Source organism: Girardinichthys multiradiatus, chromosome 5, assembly GCF_021462225.1.
Source record: "Girardinichthys multiradiatus isolate DD_20200921_A chromosome 5, DD_fGirMul_XY1, whole genome shotgun sequence".
In the NCBI taxonomy this organism is placed as follows: Eukaryota; Metazoa; Chordata; class Actinopteri; order Cyprinodontiformes; family Goodeidae; genus Girardinichthys; species Girardinichthys multiradiatus.
In genome coordinates, this window is record NC_061798.1 from 27363672 (window position 1) to 27381960 (window position 18289).

General features: G+C 38.1%; 2 protein-coding genes and 1 long non-coding RNA gene across 4 annotated transcripts in view; 1 reads left to right on the forward strand and 2 right to left on the reverse strand.

The window, feature by feature from the left end:
- Positions 1-3812: 3812 nt before the first annotated feature.
- Positions 3813-7498, reverse strand: cep20 (centrosomal protein 20). The gene is made up of 4 exons (XM_047366229.1): positions 7370-7498; positions 5639-5836; positions 5335-5419; positions 3813-4164 (listed from the first exon to the last, which is right to left on the reverse strand). The coding sequence occupies exons 1-4, from the start codon at positions 7395-7397 to the stop codon at positions 4053-4055; spliced, it is 423 nt and encodes a 140-aa protein (XP_047222185.1). The 5' UTR covers positions 7398-7498; the 3' UTR covers positions 3813-4052.
- Positions 7499-9334: 1836 nt separating this feature from the next.
- abcc6a (ATP-binding cassette, sub-family C (CFTR/MRP), member 6a) overlaps positions 9335-18289 on the reverse strand; it is a 36716-nt gene continuing 27761 nt past the window's right edge. The window contains exons 20-31 of the mRNA XM_047366885.1: positions 18122-18206; positions 16856-16973; positions 16454-16661; positions 16023-16333; positions 15618-15817; positions 15276-15402; positions 13795-13896; positions 13558-13704; positions 13292-13450; positions 13022-13188; positions 12692-12886; positions 9335-10655 (exon numbers count right to left, since the gene is read on the reverse strand). Of these exons, the coding sequence (XP_047222841.1) occupies positions 10547-10655; positions 12692-12886; positions 13022-13188; positions 13292-13450; positions 13558-13704; positions 13795-13896; positions 15276-15402; positions 15618-15817; positions 16023-16333; positions 16454-16661; positions 16856-16973; positions 18122-18206 (1928 nt within the window). The 3' untranslated portion in view covers positions 9335-10546. The remainder of the gene's footprint in view (positions 10656-12691; positions 12887-13021; positions 13189-13291; positions 13451-13557; positions 13705-13794; positions 13897-15275; positions 15403-15617; positions 15818-16022; positions 16334-16453; positions 16662-16855; positions 16974-18121; positions 18207-18289) is intronic.
- On the forward strand, positions 13633-18289 carry LOC124869142. Of its 2 annotated transcripts, none has more exons than XR_007038499.1 (3): positions 13633-13769; positions 13860-13984; positions 18088-18289. It is a non-coding gene; the product is annotated as an uncharacterized LOC124869142 (long non-coding RNA). The 2 variants fall into 2 exon arrangements; XR_007038500.1 differs by having other exon boundaries at positions 18145-18289.

Below are 18289 nucleotides of genomic sequence, written 5' to 3' on the forward strand. Positions count from 1 at the left end.
CTAGACCCTTCTGCTTCTACATGTTTGCCTTCAACCAAATCAGAAGATACTGATACTTCCTTTTGCCTCCCCCTTCAACCTGCATGTCTCAAGAAGTCAGGTGAAGAGACAACTGGAGAGACTGAATCAGAATAAGGCTGCAGGTCCAGATGGTGTCAGCCTTAGAGTCCTGAAGGCCTGTGCAGAGCAGCTCTGTGGGATTCTGCAGCACCTCTTCAACCTCAGCCTGGCCCAGAAGAAGGTTCCAGTGTTGTGGAAGACTTCCTGTCTTATTTCTGTACCAAAGAAAACTCACCCATCAGTCCTCAATGACTATAGACCTGTTGCCCTGACATCTCACATCATGAAGGTCCTAGAGAGACTCCTGTTGGCCCACCTGAGTAAGCAAACAGTAAACCATCAGGACCCCCTTCAGTTTGCTTATCGCTGTGGAGTTGGAGTTGAAGATGCCATCATACACCTGCTTCAACAAACCCACTGTCATCTGGACAAAACCAGTAGCACTGTGAGGATCATGTTCTTTGATTTCTCCAGAACATTTAACACAATCCAGCCTGATTTGCTTTGTCAGAAGACTCAGGTGTGTCTGAGTGTGTCCAACCAGGTAGTCAGCACCACAGGGGACTGTACTCTCACCATTCCTTTTCACTCTGTACACCTCAGACTTCCAGTACAAGACAGACTCCTGTCATCTGCAGAAATACTCGGATGATTCTGCAGTTGTGGGGTGGATCAGAGATGGACAAGAAGCGGAGTACAGGAAGGTGGTGGACCGCTTTGTGGCATGGTGTGGAAACAACCATCTCATTTTGAACGTGAATAAAACAAAGGAGATGATTGTAGATTTTAAGAGAAACAGGAATAGGTCAAAAACTATTTCTATCATGGGAGAAGAGGTGGAGGTGGTGGAGGAGTATAAATACCTCGGTGTTCACCTGGACAACAGACTAGAGTGGAGATGCAACTGTGAAGCCATCTACAAGAAGGGACAGAGCAGACTGTACTTCTTGAGGAAGCTTAGGTCCTTTGGTGTTTGCAGCAAGATGCTGCATATCTTCTATAAGTCTGTTGTGGAGAGTGTGATCTCTTCTGCCATCATCTGCTGGGGAAGCAGCATCAGAGCCAGGGACTTAAAAAAGCTCAACAAGCTGATAAAAAAGGCTGGTTCTGTTCCGGGGACTCCTCTGGAACCTCTGGAGATCATTGTGGAAAGACAGATTCTTCATAAAATTAAGAACATTATGGAGAACCCTGAGCATCCTCTTCATCAGACTGTCCTACAACAACAGTGTGTCTTCAATCAGAGGCTTCTTCAAATCTGCTGTAAGACGGAGCGCTACAGGAGATCCTTCCTGCCCACAGCCATCAGCATCTACAACGGCTCTTTGAGGAAACCCTCATAATATGAGCTACAACAACATTTAATTTCCCTTTGGGATTAATGAAGTATTTTTGAATTGAATTGAATCCATCAGTCTTAATGCATGCAAGTGATCTAGAAAACACATTGCAAGCAACTTTTTTTTTCTTGTAAAATGAATGACAATTCTGAATATATATGCAATCATGTTTTAGTGTTGGGTTACCGTTAAGACTTTCAAATATCATCTCAAACGTTTATATTTTCTAAGCTATAAAGAAAAGTAAATCAATTTTAATGTGACTTCATGGTTTACATGTTAATGAAAACAGAACACTATGAAAGCAAATTTAAATAAAAAATATGGAGCTAAATTGGGGCCATAAAGTTAGTTCAAACAAAAAAAATTTAAACCTGAAAAATAAGTTTGTTCAAACGAAAAAACTTTGGAACAAAGGAAAAATACCCTGGAGGACTGAAAATGGACACCACCACCTTCCATGGTGGCTTTTCAAAATCATTTTTTTGTAACCTGGCGCCTCATAGGCATCTATTCTACAACAGGTTTTTTTATGGAGCTAAATTGGGGCCATAAAGTTTGTTCAAATGAAAGAAATTTGAACCTGAAAAATAAACATTTGTTCAGAAGAAAACAATTTGAACCTAAAAAATAAAAGTTTGTTCAAAAGAAAAACATTTGAAACTGAAAACTTATTTTGAACCTCACCCCAAAAAATTTGAAAACTGGAAAAAAAGTTTTGCAACTTAAAAAAAAAACAGATGTTAAACTGTAAAAAATAATTTCAAGGCTACTTTTCAGATTCAAGTGTTTTTTTTTTAACTTGCATATTTTTTTTTCGGCTTCAAACTTTTGGCCCTGTTTTGGCGTGGGGGGCGGGGCCTCAGATCACGGGGTGCGGAATCATGACTGACAGCTCAACACAGCGGCTGAACAACATATTCCCAGCTGTTGCATTCAGGGACCGTGGGAACTGGAAAAATCTGTAATACATCATCGATATTCTATATATATGTGATTGGTTTTGAAAGATAACATGCTTCACCGATAGAAGCAGCTGACGTGAATACACGACGCGCATCTCAGAGGAAACAATATGATCTTGACAGATTTGCACAGCATTTTAAGTCCGTGTTGGAGATTTCCCATGCTCTCAACATCAAGCAAAAGAACCGCCAGAGTAAGCGGCGGGAATGAAACCAGATGCAAAACGAGTTGGTATTTTCTGAATATCCTTGCATAATTAAGCCTGGACTTGATTTCACATGGACTGGACTCGGGTTTTGGTTTCTGGTGCACTGGTTCACTAAATGGAGACCAAACACGTTTTAATCAAAAATGCACCAGAAACCGAAACCCGAGTCCAGTCCATGTGAAAACAAGTCCAGGCTTAATTATGCAAGGATATTCAGAAAATACCAACTCGTTTTGCATCTGGTTTCATTCCTGCCGCTTAAGTCTGGCGGTTCTTTTGCTTGATGTTGAGAGCATGGGAAATCTCCAACACGGACTTAAAATGCTGTGCAAATCTGTCAAGATCATATTGTTTCCTCTGAGATGCGCGTCGTGTATTCACGTAAGATGTTTCAATCGGTGAAGCATGTTATTATTCAAAACCAATCACATATATATAGAATATCGATGATGTATTACAGATATTTCCAGTTCCCATGGTCCCTGAATGCAACAGCTGGGAAAATGTTGTTCAGCCGCTGTGTTGAGCTGTCAGTCATGATTCCGCACCCCCCACGCCAAAACAGGGCCAAAAGTTTGAAGCCGGAAAAAAAAAATCTGCAAGTTCGAAAAAAACCACTTGAATCTGAAAAGTAGCCTTGAAATTATTTTTTCCAGTTTCACATGTTTTTTTTTTAAGTTGCAAAACTTTTTTTCCAGTTTTCAAATTTTTTGGGGTGAGGTTCAAAATAATTTTTCAGTTTCAAATGTTTTTCTTTTGAACAAACTTTTATTTTTTAGGTTCAAATTGTTTTCTTCTGAACAAACGTTTATTTTTCAAGTTCAAATTTCTTTCGTTTGAACAAACTTTATGGCCCCAATCTAGCTCCATAAAAAAACCTGTTGTAGAATAGATGCCTATGAGGCGCCAGGTTACAAAAAAATAATTTTGAAAAGGCACCATGGAAGGTGGTGGTGTCCATTTTCAGTCTTCCAGGGTATTTTTCCTTTGTATTTTAGATATTATTTAGACATTATTTAAAACATGCAGGACACCAGTCCTGAAATAGATCCCCACTCCAATAGGTTATCCTGAAGAAGCAGCAGGCCTTACCTGCAGGCGTCTTCATTTAACACAATTAAAACTAAAAGTTATCAAAGGACACAGTAAACTGTCAGATATTTGTACACATAAAACACAAGGTATCAGTAAGTACAATTGTATTCTAACCGTAATGAATACTAAAATCAGAAACAACATTTTCACTGATGCAACATTTATTGTTCGCAAATCTTTGTAAAAAATAAATTTTGACAACTTATAAAAGCTACACAAAGACTATTTATTCACCCTGGGTTTAGATATTTCATTCTGCAATCCTTGTAGATAAAGCAAAAAAGAGGCAACAAGTTGTATTCAGTGGGGTGAAGACTTCCTTGGAGAGCCAAAGCATCCAAGTCCATGAGCATCACAGGTCACCAGCTGCATGTCAGATCATTTCATGAGTCGTGTCCAGGAGCTGAGACACTCACAGCAGCACCTCGCAGCAAAACCTTCCCTCTGTTATCACTGCTTTTCAGGAAGTGAGAAACCAGTCCATAGAGCAGAGGTCTATAAAATAAAAAAACAAAAAACAAAACAACTATTACTTAGTAATTTCCCCTTTATTACATTTCTCATAATTTTCAACAATAACAGGAATAAATTGTAGTCCTATAGGTTGACTGCTGCTGTTCTGGATCGTATAGTAAAAGATACAGAGACGTTACATTTTAAAGCCAAGCCATGATCCAGAACTTGGAGAGAAATATTTACCGCTGCAACACAAACTAATGGCAAAGCTGAACAGCATCAGGTCACTTCAGCTGACATCAGTAATGGACCAGTTCTGTTTTTCAAGGTATACCGGGATTTCAAAACTGCCAAGATTGTCCGTTACAGCGGTCCTACGGTTCAAAGTCCTTTTAATGAGAGTTTTTTCTGCTTGCATGGACCATAATGTCTCCCTTTGCTGGGCACTGCCATTCAGCTGGCTGAAAGAAGACTACTAAAATTTCCCTCCCAACAACAACAAAAAAAAACTAGCTTTGCTAAAATTAAAATGATCATAATTATAATATTGATTATGTTACATTATTTTGGCAGTAGTAATAACTGTTGCTTTGCGGTTTAACCCTCTTGGCTCTATGCCTTTTCTTTTCTGCTTCACTTTCGTATTTTCACTACTTTAGCCGTTCATGTACATATAGAACGACATTTGCCAAGGGTCTGGATTTCTTATCCTCAGGTCTTTAGCTTTAGTATAGTTATAAAACCTGACTCCATCATAGCCATTTTTAGCCAAACTGAAACCAATGAAATATATGTTTTTGAATTCCTTATTATTTGTAGCATTAAAACATATAATATAGGTAAAATTACTTTTAAAATTACTGTTAATCTAAACTCAACACTAATACTTTTGGCCAAGGCTGTAATTTTGTGTTTTATTCTTAGTAATAGTTACAGTAAATAATAATTTTGGTTTTCTTTTCCAATAAGTACATAGTGCAAACAAAGTGGCATTTGAAGGGTTAAAGAATAAAAGGAATAGATATTTAACAGAAATGGCAAAAAAAACAAAACACTCAGCCTCAGACTGAGTGGATTGTGATGTTGAACTAAGTGAGAAGGTAAACTAAAAGCAACTAGATTTCCTGATGCATTTTTATTTTAAAATGTTAGTGCAAAATTGTGGTATTTTCATTCACGGTTATATACTAATACCGACTCAACTCTTACACAGTTTTGGAGCTTGCATCCTCAGAAACTCTCAGCTCAGTGGCCAAAAACTGTCTGTCCAAGGGAGTTTCAGGTTGGCCCGACTCTATGAAAGCAAACATCGGAGAAATCATAGCAAGTTACACTAACAGAAAGTGAAATCGGAAAAGAAAGTATGATGCTTCTCAGGTCAAAAATGCTGATGATTTCATGACAATTTTCCACTGAGTTACCATATGGTGCTTGATCTTGTTACAGCAAGCTTGGATATGACATATTAAAATCCTTGCTATTTAAAAAAGATAATTTTGATGGACTTACCCACCTGCTGTAAGCACCGAGGCTGTGTTCCTGTATTTGTTGAACTCCAGGTACTCCCTGATGAGCTCGTTTATCAGCAGGTTTTCATGGGACAACGATGGCCTCGCACTACGGTGCTCATCCAGGGCGTTGAACACCTCCGCTCGGATCCGAGCCTTCAGCTGGCCCAGTACACCACGGGACTCCAGTGTCTCCCTCACAGCTGAAATGTTCACAGTTTTTCTCTGAATTGTGCAACAATGATTCCCTGGCCATCCAAATGTGAATGGTTTTCATCTAAGCCAGAAAACGAGGTTGGATGCCAAAATTGCTTTGAAATCCCTGTTTTATCTTTTTACTCAAAGAAAAAGTCACCGACTATACTGTAAATAATAGTTTGGAGGTGTAGAATAACTATTTCCAGGACTATCTTCTCAAAGTATTTTAGCGTATGAAACAGAGCTGATCAAATGTAGCAAAGCTTCCTAAAAGTGTTGAAAATCTTTTACACTAAGTAACTTCAACATAGTGTGAAATGTAGGTTGGGTTGGGCGATATGGAGTTAAAGTTTTAGCATGATATTGTGTGGCATTTATTGTGAAAATGATGACAATAAAAAACTAACATTTTTAAATGGGCATCTTCAGCACATCCATTACATAAAGAAGTGTGATTTTTAAATCACTAAAATGCACAGAGTAACTACATTTAATCATATTTCACAATTAATTAATGCACTCACTGTACAAACGGTGGAGAAAATGGTAAAAATAACACTCCAAACAATACAGACAGTTTTGGGGGTTTTCAAACCTCATTAATAAAAATGTATCATTATCATGATAAGTCCAAATTCTTATCATAAGAAAGTTTTCACCATAACGATAAATGATATGATGAATACCCACCCCTAAACGCACATATTTCCATGTCAAAATTCCGTATATGTCAGGACTCATATTTTCAGATTTTTCAACCCTTTTTCATACATTTTTTAAAATATCAATACTGATCTGTAATATTAACTTATTGCAGTTATTTCTGCTGTGATCAGTCTTTAAATGTGGAATCTGTAAAAGCTGTAAGAATGAATGGATGGATGTATAGAAACCCATTGCACATAATAATGAGGCATTAAAACTCAATTACTTTTCCATACTGTGTTTTCTTTTTCCATACTCTGATTTGTAAAAATACTTAAAAACCCTAAAAATTAGATATGATCTGCGGCAGGTGCCAAATTTCATTCAATTATTGGTGAATTAAGGTTCAGTAACAGATTTTCAGTGCTTAAGCCCTTGAAATATAACTTTTGACTATTGCGTGAATATAATTACGAGCCGTTTTTCATTCGTAAGAGATTGCAATACCTATCTATCTCTCGTTTTAATATTAATTAATCAAAATTGCCCCAGGAGCCACAAAGAGCCATTCTAGCTAGCTAGCTAGCTCCTATCTTGCATCAGTAAGGAACAGTAACTCGGGGTAAACAATACATGTTTTAAACACATAAATACTATAGCTTTAATGTTTGAAATGTAAACATAATACAAAAGAGAATTTCATTTACCAACCCCTTATTCCCTAGCTGTTGACACTTAGCTAAAACTCCAGAAAGTGAGGTTCATGTTTGTTATGATGCTAGCTAGCTCGTCCTGATTCCTGCTGGCTAATCTGTCATGACACAACCGGGTTTTATTCATGATTTTAAGTAAACTAAGTAAACAAAGAAACGGCACTGAAAGTAAGCGCTTACCATTCTTCAATTCAGAGATGGTCGCCATTGTGACAAGCGTAAACAAACCATGGAATAACTAACGGTTGACTTTATAAACCTCTGCCATCTAGCGCCCAGGTTTTGTATCTACAAAAGACTACAGAAAATCTTTTATGAAAAAAAAACCCTTGTAAACATGAAACCTGAAGAACGAAAGGTGAATAAAAATTACACATAAAACTCAATTAAAATATGTGTTAACGAAATGTATTTTGACTTTGCTTTTAAACATTAAGTAATAAGTAAAACTTTATTTATATAGCACCTTTTAAGATAAAAATCACAAAGTGCTTCAGCAAAAAAGACATAAGGTAAAATTAAACAAAAGCAGATTAAAAAAGCTAAAGTTTTAGTTGGCCTTTAAAGGAAACCACTGAGTCTGACAATCTCAGAGGAAAGGAGTTCCAGAGTTTTGGAGCCACAAAAGAAATCGCTCTGTCTCCTGTAGTTTTCAATTTTGTATGAGGGACAATCAGCAGGTCCTGATCACAGGACCAAAGGGTCCTATTAGGGGTGTAGGGAGGTAATAGGTCAGAGATATAGACCGGTGTCTGTCCATGCAGTTCTCTTCAAGTCAAGTCAATACAATACAATATAATATAATACAACACGGTCTTTCAGCTCCCTTGTCTGCCCTCTTGTTCCAAAGAGAAATGTTCCAGCAACGTGGGCAATAATTACTAAAAGATGCTGTTCCATAGGTTTCTGGCCTAACTTTTGATATAAATAAAAAAACAGCATTTGCTTTGCTGACCTGAGGGTTTCTTGAAGATGAACAACTGGATTATAAAGAATTTAAATATCTGTGACACTATGAAAGCAAGACAAAACCTACACAAATTAGGAGAAAATTGTCTCTTTCCGACAGGGCTGCATGGTGGCGCAGTTGGTAGTACTGTGGCCTTGCAGAAAGAAGGTCGTGGATTTGATTCCCAGCAGCAGGTTTTGCATTTTCTCACCTGGTGTTCCGGCTTCCTCCCACAGTCCAAAAACATGACTGTTAGGTTAAATGGTCTCTCTAAATTTCCCTTAGGTATGAATGAGTGTGTGCATGGTTGTTTGTCCTATATGTCTCTGTGTTGCTGTGACCCACTATGGAATAAGTGGTATAAAAGATGACTGAATGGTCTGTTTCTGCAGATTTACTGGCAGAGTGCATTTGTTTTTACAGATATATTCATTGTATGTTTCCTCTGTCTTTATTGGCATTCCCATCTCTTCACAATCATTCATCTTTATTTATGAATTGTATGTGTTTCATATTGATAATTTTTGCCTGGCTTTTGAAGAGAGGCTGCAAACTATCTTTAATAAGATGTTTTTTGTCATTTCCCATTTGTCTTAAGTTTATGTTTTATGTATTTGTTGTGTATCTTTAGGATTTTTTTTTAGCAATAAATGGGTCATGATCGTTGTTTTCATTTCTTTTCTTTTTTTTTATCTTTAGAGCATTTTTTGTGATTCTTCATGAGACCTGTGAATATTTAATGTACTTCTGCCACTATGTGGTCTTTTGGATTTCTTCATGTACTTCTGTGTCTCTTAAGGTTATTTCTGTTTTTTTTTTCCTGGGGTATATACTTATAGTAATATATTTTATGAAGAAAACATGGACCACCTTACCCCGAGCATGCTCTTTGATTAATCAGTGAACTTGAAACTTGGCAACCCTGGACAACCCTGAGAAACACATAAAATCTCACTCTTTTGAAAGTCTAAGTAGTCGTTCAATGCTATATGCATATGCATATTGAGCCGTGCAAAAGTATTTATACCCACTGAACTTTGATGATGCAAATCATTGTGACTGGCAAAAAAATAAAACTGTACCTCACCCTAAACTCACTATTTCCATTTTGAAACATGGTGGTGGCAGCATTTGCAAGCTGGTCGACATATTTAAAAAACAACAATAATTTAAGAACTTTGAGTCGGACATATCCACAGATTCAAATAAAATTTATTATCCAGCATTATATAGAACAAGACAGTACTTTAAAGGTCAGTGAAAATAAACAAGCTTCTTATAAAAAGTATAAATATAATATATTCCTCAAAATTTCAAGGACACTTAAACATTTTGACAAATGACATAAATAAACACTTGGGCTTCTCTTAAAACACATTGTCTAAACCAGTAAGACAAAAACAGTAAATGCTTTTTCTCTTTGGAAAGTTAATAGCGTTCTTTCCTTGAATCAAGACTCTTGTGGACTATTTACATTCTGACATGTCAGCACCTTAAGAAAAATACGGTTTTTTTTCTCGCTGAGTGTGTGTGGCGTAGGCAAAGTGACGATCCTGTATAGATGTATCACCATTGTTTTTAAGAGGCATTCTCTTCATTCATGGTGGTTTTCACTACCGGTTTCAGGTTAAAACTGACCAATGAGGTCTCTGTTGCCTTTTTTATGTGTTTACTTTGACAGAAATAAACCAACAGCCACAACATAGTTGGACCACTGCTAATGTCTTGGCTTACATCACTGTTTTTCCTCCATGTCCCTGACATGTAAAAATAAAAATGGCCTCAAGTTTTGAGTTTTGACAACGGTGACAACCTTATTGACCTCACATTTGCTAGCATGAACCTTGCGAAGGTTAGTGTGTCAGAATGTTTCCTGTCCCAATTTCTGGGAGGAGAAGACACATATAAAGACCTCTGTCAGTTTGCAAGTACAAAAGTGCCTCTTTTTTGGTATAGAAGGCTAAAAGGTATGAGTAAACATCAATGGCTACGCCTGAGACATCAATAAATGTCTTGTGCTTTATAAACACAAAAACTACACAAATAACACATCTCCCATCCCTAAAGAACATGAAGATCATAACGATTTGTGGTACTCTTCAAGCCTTTTGCTTCTTAAGCTTCACTTCTCTATGTACATTTTTATAGCTTTAAGACTCAACAATCCTCTATAGCTTTGGTTTTCCTGAATTTGATCAAGATGCTTTTGTGTTTTTAAAATGGAAAAAAAAATACTAAAGGGACTGTGTCAGCAGCTGCTCATGAGATTCATCGACAATGCCCTTGCTGTTGTAGTTTGGAGTTGCCACAAAGCTTGGAAGGGCGCGATTTAAAGTTTGCTGGAGGGCAGCACAAAACAGGGCCCATATCTGTACACCATGGCCATCAGTTCATTGGTATGAGGAGACCTAAACCAGTCCAGCTTCCAGGCACATTCGGTAAAACTGGCCCCGCTGTGAGATGAGGTTGGCTGGAGAGTCCATTTCAGAAATGTGGCCTCTGTCCATGACAATCACTCTGCAAAACAGAAAAAAAAGAGATTTAGATTTAGATTTTGAATGTGTCCACATTTATTGATCCTAAAAATGCGGTTGCATGGTACAAGGTGACTGCTGAGCAAGTAAAATATGCATTCTTGAATTCAGCTGGCATCATAACTACCACTACAAGTAAGAACACATGTTTGTGTATTTCTTTTTTTTTTTTTTTTTTAAATGGTTAGTTCACCCAATAAATCCCTAAAAACAAACTAGAACTGCATGCAGTTTTGATACGGGTCCAAGTCCCTGCATACATCCCTCCTGGTGTACTCTTTCCAACAAACATAGTCTCTAAACAAACCCAGCTGTTTGGGCAATGCCCAACAAAACATGTCAACCGCACTGAGATTATTCTGGGCTGAAAGTTTCCTCATTGGCAAAACCAGTAAGCTTTACATCCATTTTACTATGAAAAGTATTATTATGTTGATATATATGCACCCTCTTGTGCTTAGGATTCACTGATCTTTGTAAACGACCTTTGATTTACCTGATGACTTTCAAGATCTCTACAGAGGAGGTTATAGCAGCCGTGACTCCAAATAAAAAAGTAAATAAAAATACAGAAATTACATACAGAATAAAAAAAAATGATCTCAAAAAATTCTCAGATGACCAAGTCTGTGTCTGGTGCAAGCCCGTTTTTCTCTTGTAACCAGATAAAAGAAAAAGTGCTAAAATTCATGGACACAGGGCATCAATCCATTATATTTTATATATATTTAATTTATAATTTCATTAGACTGGTCCAGAGAGATTTGGAGATTCAAGGACAAGCTTGAATTACAAACTTCTGCGAAATTATAGAACAAACTTTATGATAGACTATAAATTAGAGTGTATCAAATGTTCAGGTATAGTCAGTGAGTATAACATTGATTTTTTATCTCATTAGGGCATGATGGGTGATTTTTATTGTCTTTGTCAAAGTTTTAAGGTCATATTTAGATTTTTCCCATTCCTACATTAGCCATTTGTTACCCTATGGCAAATGCAGCCTCAGGGTATTACTCTGAATGTAAGGAGCTGCCTATTTTGTAATTCAAACTTCTCTACCCTATAGCGCCCCTTGGTGTTAGATGTTTTCAGATGTTTTTAAAATTAAGATGGCTTTTCTATGTTAGAAATATTTCCAATTAAGCTTTTAGCCAGACAGTAATAAGGCTTTGTTTGTGCATAGTTGGAAAAATTGTTATATTTAAAAGAAAAATTAGAAAAAAAAAAGTTCTAACTTGGTTATTAGAGGTTACACATACAAATTCAAGAAGATTTTGGTTTAATCCTTGGAGAAGATATCAATAAAAGGTTTAGCATATTTAACCACATAGCATCATGCCGAATATCCCATGCCATGCAAAGACATACATAAATGCTACTGAATCAAAGCTTTTGTTTGAGTAACCAACCATTTAGGATTTACAAGACAAAACACATGGACCCTGACTATAGCGCCACCTATATGGACCCAGGTAGTAGTTTGCTAATAGGATATTCATAGGCTGTCGTAACACATTTGTTAAAGAACCTTTTGAATTCTGAGTGGCTTTGGCTGAAATCCAATAACCCTGATAAAAGCTCCTAGAACTCAAAAGTAATTCTTCCTACAACAATTTCTTTTTTACTTTTTAAACAGTCGTAACTAATAGGAAACACATATTTACCAAACATTTTCTGCTACTATTTTACTTAGATTGGTTAAATAAAATGAATCAACGTACTGGGTATTAAACTCACATTATTTACAAAATGTATTTATGAAATATTTATTGCTCTCTCACATTACTTTACTATTTGTGGCAAGGCCTTTGAAATAGAAGCTGTAGCTCCTAAATACTTACAGATGCATGGAAAAGCTACAGCATCAGATTCTTATTTAAAATGTCCTGTGTTAAATCTCTCTGTGGATTACATTTCACCTGTCATTTTTCTTGCACTTGTGTGAAATGAATTAAACCCTAAAATATAAATCAGTAGGTTTTCACAGACTCCATGATGAATACTGAGATAGCTTGCCTTGTGTAGTCCATTATAGTGTTAAGTCGGTGAGCAATGGTCAGCACAGTGCAGTGCTCAAACTGTGTGCGTATTGTCGACTGAATGAGAGTGTCCGTTTCCAGGTCCACAGCTGCGGTTGCTTCGTCCAAAACCAGGACCTTGGTTTTCCGCAGCAAGGCCCTGGCCAGGCAGACTAGTTGGCGCTGGCCCAGACTACACAGAAAAAGTGGAGAGGCACAATTATAATCAAGATGTCTTCGTAATAGTTCCTACGTGACTCACAAGTAAAAAGAACGCCTAGCGTTGCATCTGCACTGCAACATGTTATACGTATGTAGAAATGTTTACCTGAGGTTTTCTCCTCCCTCTGAGCATTCGTAGTTGAGTTTGTCAGGGAGATTAGATACAAATGTTTTGAGGTGAGCGAGCTCCAGAGAGCTCCAAATTTCTTCGTCTGTGTAGGTGTCAAAGGGGTCTAGGTTCATCCTGAGGGAGCCTGAGAACAGCACGGGATCCTGTGTATGGCAAAATAAGAAATTACAATTGTAAATGGTTTATCTAGAGATTGCAGTTTATGTGATGAAAGGCAGATTTCAGTTTCTGTCTGTGCTACTGCACCTGAGGAATAATTGTGATGCGAGATCTAAGATCATGGAGTCCAATGTCAGCAATATTCACTCCGTCTACGAGGATCTTTCCCTTTGCAGCCTCCAGGATCCTAAAGATTCCCAGAGCAAGTGAGGACTTCCCAGCTCCTGTTCTACCCACAATTCCAACCTAATAAACAGAGATTTTTGAATATAAATATAGGAACATTCTGCAATCCGAGTTCAAAACTGTTATTGATAACAGATACTTTCTTTTTTTAACAGCAGATAAATCACCTTCTCTTTTTGGTTAATGTGCAGCGTAATGTCTTTCAGAGCAAGCTCAAGGCCTTTCCTGTACTGCAGCCCGTAGTCCTGAAACTCAATGGTGGCGCTCTGGGGCCAAGCCGCAGGCAAAGAGCTGCCCTCTGTACTCCAGCTGGCCTGTACGAAACAGTAGGAAAGGTTGAGTCAAGAACAAGAAAAGTCCCTGTGGTGTTCTGCTGAATGTAAGTATGCATCATCAGCACCGACCTCTTTAGGAGTATCGTCGTACTCGTTGACTCTCTCCACAGAAACAATGTTATTTTCCACATCAGTCCAGGACCGTACGATCCAGCTGAGGATTCCCGTCACCTGCAATACACAGTACAGTGAGGTTTACTTCACTTGCAGGATCCAGTTACTGACTAAGCAAACCGGGGGAGTTTTCATGTTTTCAAAGGTAACTGGCAATGACTTGCATATTAAAAGGCCTGTTCTTGCTTGTGCAAAGACATGCTCAGTTCTAATGTACTGTATGCATGTTGGATAGAATGTTCAGTGTAGAGCCGAAGCATGAAGTTGCCTTTGATTTCTTTGTTTTGCTTACAGAGCCAAAGTGTTTTGCAAGCTTTGGTTGGCGGTCTAGATTGATATTTATTCAGGCTTTCGGAAGAGTTTTTCTTTAGGCTTTTGGTGCTGTTGCCTTCATTTTCTGTCTACTAACTGAGAAGTATCAAAGGAATGTTATTGTCTGTTACACCACTCAGTCATGAACTATAAATCATTCAGGCAACAAGAGGAACTTTATGGATATTGTAACTGCCAGGTTGACACAGAGGCGTGATTTGTTCCCATTTCTTTAGTTAAAATCCAGAAAGATACCAAAGATAACACAGTTTACAAACATAAAGAGTATTTTAGCCCTAGGAAGGAAATTCTCAAAGAAGTATCATCTGAAAAGAAGGCATATAGTAGATTATCAGCTGACAAGCCTAGTTTTTCTTAAGTACCTTTAAAGTATTTACTGGATTTTTCTGGAGATGCAGACAGAAATCTCCAAAAACAAATCTACTTTTTCAGTCAGTGAACACACCTTATGTAAATGATACCTTGTCATCTTGACAACAACAGGTGTGGATGCTGCTACTGAATGAAGACAAATAAAACTCTTTTTTACATGTTTGCGGCTCCCTTTAAATGCAAGAAAGTGAGAGAGAGCAGGATATTCCACAGATAACAGGAAGGTTGAACGGAGCTGAACTGTTTGATCCTTTTTAGCTCAATCTCTGTCTGTTTTTGGACTTGAAATGTTGGTATGCTTTTGGAAATCTTAGAGTTAAGGTAAGAGTCTATATGCGACAGAATATACACAAGGAAACTGCTGTTTGTGTAATGCTGACTGAGCTAATCCCTAATATAAGATGCTTAAGACTGTTTTTATAATGTCAACACCGTAATATCTTTGTTTTAAAATAGTTAAACCCTGGCCAGAGAATTATGATTGGTGCCCCTGTAATTCTTTCCTGTTTTCTAAAGACATGACAGTTAAATACTGTAAATCTACTATAGACCTTTGTATTCGCAGTTTTCTGGCATGGTAAAATAGAAAAAATGGTCTGAAACTAATTGAAAAAGTGGCCAAAGTCAAATGAAAAAGTCCAGTTTTTGGAAGCAAAGTGTACAGAAATTATAGATGTTTGAAACCTTTTTTTTTCCCAGTACCATATGTATATGGGGATATATTATCCTACCTGGAGAGAATGTGACACAGCCAAACCGACAATGCCTGGACTCAGGGTGCTTCTCCCCATCACAGAAAGAATGGCAGCAGCTAGGACCACCACGTTACCCACAAATTCCAGATTCACCGCCAACCACCTATGAATGTAACAATGATTTAGCATTGGGGCAGGGACGTTTTGTTACTTGCCAATATTATAAAAGACAAAAAGAAACTAAACACTTTTGATATTTTCATTAACAGTTTATTAACTCCAAGCAAAGCCATACTTCCTCTTTGCAGGATTCATACTGCCTTACAAATTTTTAACCAAAGAAACAAATCCTTTCAGAAAGGTCATCTGTCTGCTCACCGGGTGGCGACAAAGCGGGGAAAGTAGGAGGTTTGATTGAAGTCGACTCTCCGGTTAGCCTGCAGAATGAATCTGGGCTGTTCCCCAAAGGCTCGGATCACGCTGGCACCTTGCACGGTCTCATTGAAGTGGGTGTAGATGGGCGAGCGGCTCACAGCCTCCAGCCGGCGCAGCTGACAGGATGTGGCAACATAGAAGCTCTGTGGGCCCACAGTGGAAAAGTAAAACACCAGCTTTAACAGGCACAACAAAAAGGAGCACATCAGGCTTTTTCATAATTCAAAATTATTATGAGTTAAGTTTATGTCAGCAGTTGATTTTGGAGCCCAGAGCATTCCATTAACATACAGTAAGGAAATTTAGATTTTGCTTAGACATATTTAAGGGAATTATTGCAGCATATACCTGGACAAAGGCATAAAGAAAAGCCAGAGGCAAGATGATCACAGCTGCAAAGGGTGTTGCCATAAGCACAATGATGCAGACTTCCAGAAGTTTAAAGACATAGCTCAACATCATTTTCAAGCCTTCAGGGACCATGCAGTCGATGGCATCAATCTCTTTAGCAAAGCGGTTCAGGAGGTTTCCACTTGGTGTGCACTCAAAAAACGACATTGGAGAGCGGAGAACGTTGACCAGCAGGTCCATATGCAGCTGCCGAGAAGCGATGATGCCGCAGATGGAGATGGCAACAGTTGTACCAAAGATGGCAATTCCTGAAATATTGTAAGAGATGTGCAATCAAAACTATAGCTGAATATTACATAACTCGCTAACTACCAACTGGGAGATTTGTATTGTGAATTTATGCTGAATCACAGAACCATCTCACTGACCTTGTACAAATCCCAGAGCCCCAAAAACAGACAGTTTGAGATCTGTATCAATCTGTGTGCCGTTCACAACTGGATCATCAGCCCACATGCTGAGCCAGTAGTTGTAGGTCAGAGAGGCGCCCTGCTGGAAGGCGTAAAGGAGGACGATGGGAATAATGATGGCCAAGCCGATGGTCTTGAAGTACTTCTTGTACAACTCCAACTTCACCTGCAAGAGAAAACGATAAAAATACAATTCAGGCCCAGTCATGCTGATCTTTTGCGAATTGCTTCTTTGTAAGGTTTGTATAGATAGCTCAACTGGAGTTTTAGCAATGAGCCAAAGTACAGACATTGTGCAAGGATCTGAAAAGCTTAGCTGCAGAGGAATATTGACCAACCAGGGTGTTTTTTTAGACTTACTCGTCCAGTGCGAGCTTTGTCCACCTCAGTTAGTTTCCCCAAGTCCTCTGGTATCTGATCCTGGTCTGTTTCAGACACGGGCTCCATATTTTGCAGGTTGGTATTAGTGGTGTCACCCCTGGATGGTAAGGACAGTTCAAAGTTCAGTTTCAGTAAGAACATTCTCAGGATTTCAGTGCACTCCTATTTTGTTTTTGTGATTATATTGGCTAACATTATCATGTTCTTATGGTTGGAGATTTTAATATTCATGTGTGTTTTCCTAACATGCCCATGGAAAAGGGCTTTTTAGATCCTATTGATTATTTTAATCTTGTGTAATATGTAGCTCACTCCACATTTGACTATGGACACAGCTTTAATCTTGTTTTATCTCATGGTCTGCCCATTTCTAACTTTGTGACGCTGTATTTTCTCACCATATGTCTGTGATACTTGATGCTGCTGCCTGGTGCTGTTTTTATCTCCTTCACTGCTGAGCAGTTTCAACAGTTTTTAACCATTACTGTGAATTGACACACTTTCTATGCAACCAAACTGAGGAGCTCAGCTCGTGGCCTCCAGTTGAGGCAACTGGCTAAAATAAAGCCAATTCTTCCCAAGCAGCACTTTGAGACAGTAATCTACACATTTGTTGCCTCTCAGCTGGATTACTGTAATGCACTCTGTGTAGGGGTCAGTGCTTTGTCCATTACTTGTCTCCAGAGGGGATAAAATGCTGCAGCTCAGCTTATAACTGGTACTCTGAGGTTTCCTCCATTTTAGCGTCCTTTCGTTGGCTGTCTATTCCCTGTAGGATTCATTTTGAAATGATTTTATTTGATTTTTAAACCCTCAGTTGCCTTGCCCTATGCTATCTCTCTGATCTGTTGCAGTCTTATGCACCTACCTGCTCTCTCAAGTCAGCTGATCAGCCACGGCGAATGTGCCTTTGCTGTAGCAGCTCCCAAATTGTGGACTGATCTGCCCTTGGAAAATAGACAGGTCTTCTCTGCCTGTTTTTAAATCTCTTCTGAAAACCCATCTTTGTTACCCTGGCATTTGACAGACTGTGTGATGTTGGTTTTAGGTCATTTTTATTTTAAGTAATTTTTAGTTGAATTTTATGCTGTTTTTTAGATTATTTTAATATAGGGCTGTTTCTAATGTATTCTGTGTTTTAATGTGTTTTGCTTCTTGTTTTTAATGTATTTAACTGTGCATTATTTTGGTCCTGTGCTGGTTGTTTAAAGTACTTCATAAATAAAGATGGAATGGATTGCATACCCAATGAGCTGCTCCTGCGACAGGTCTCTGGAGAAAGGCATGAAGTCAACCATGCTGAGTCGGGCGTTGGATCTTCTGGAGCCAGCTGCAAAAAAAATAACTTGTGATTAATGAATCTTTATCATTTCCATGTTTACTTAGAAAAAATAAACCTAAACAAAAATTCAA

Coding starts and splice junctions, on each gene's coding strand:
- cep20 (XM_047366229.1), bottom strand. CDS start 7,397: ATGGCGACCATCTCTGAATTGAAGAATG. Junction 5,420..5,638: donor AGCCTCGGTGCTTACAGCAG/GTGGGTAAGTCC, acceptor TTGCTTTCATAG/AGTCGGGCCAACCTGAAACT. Junction 4,165..5,334: donor GATGCAAGCTCCAAAACTGT/GTAAGAGTTGAG, acceptor TTTATTTTATAG/ACCTCTGCTCTATGGACTGG.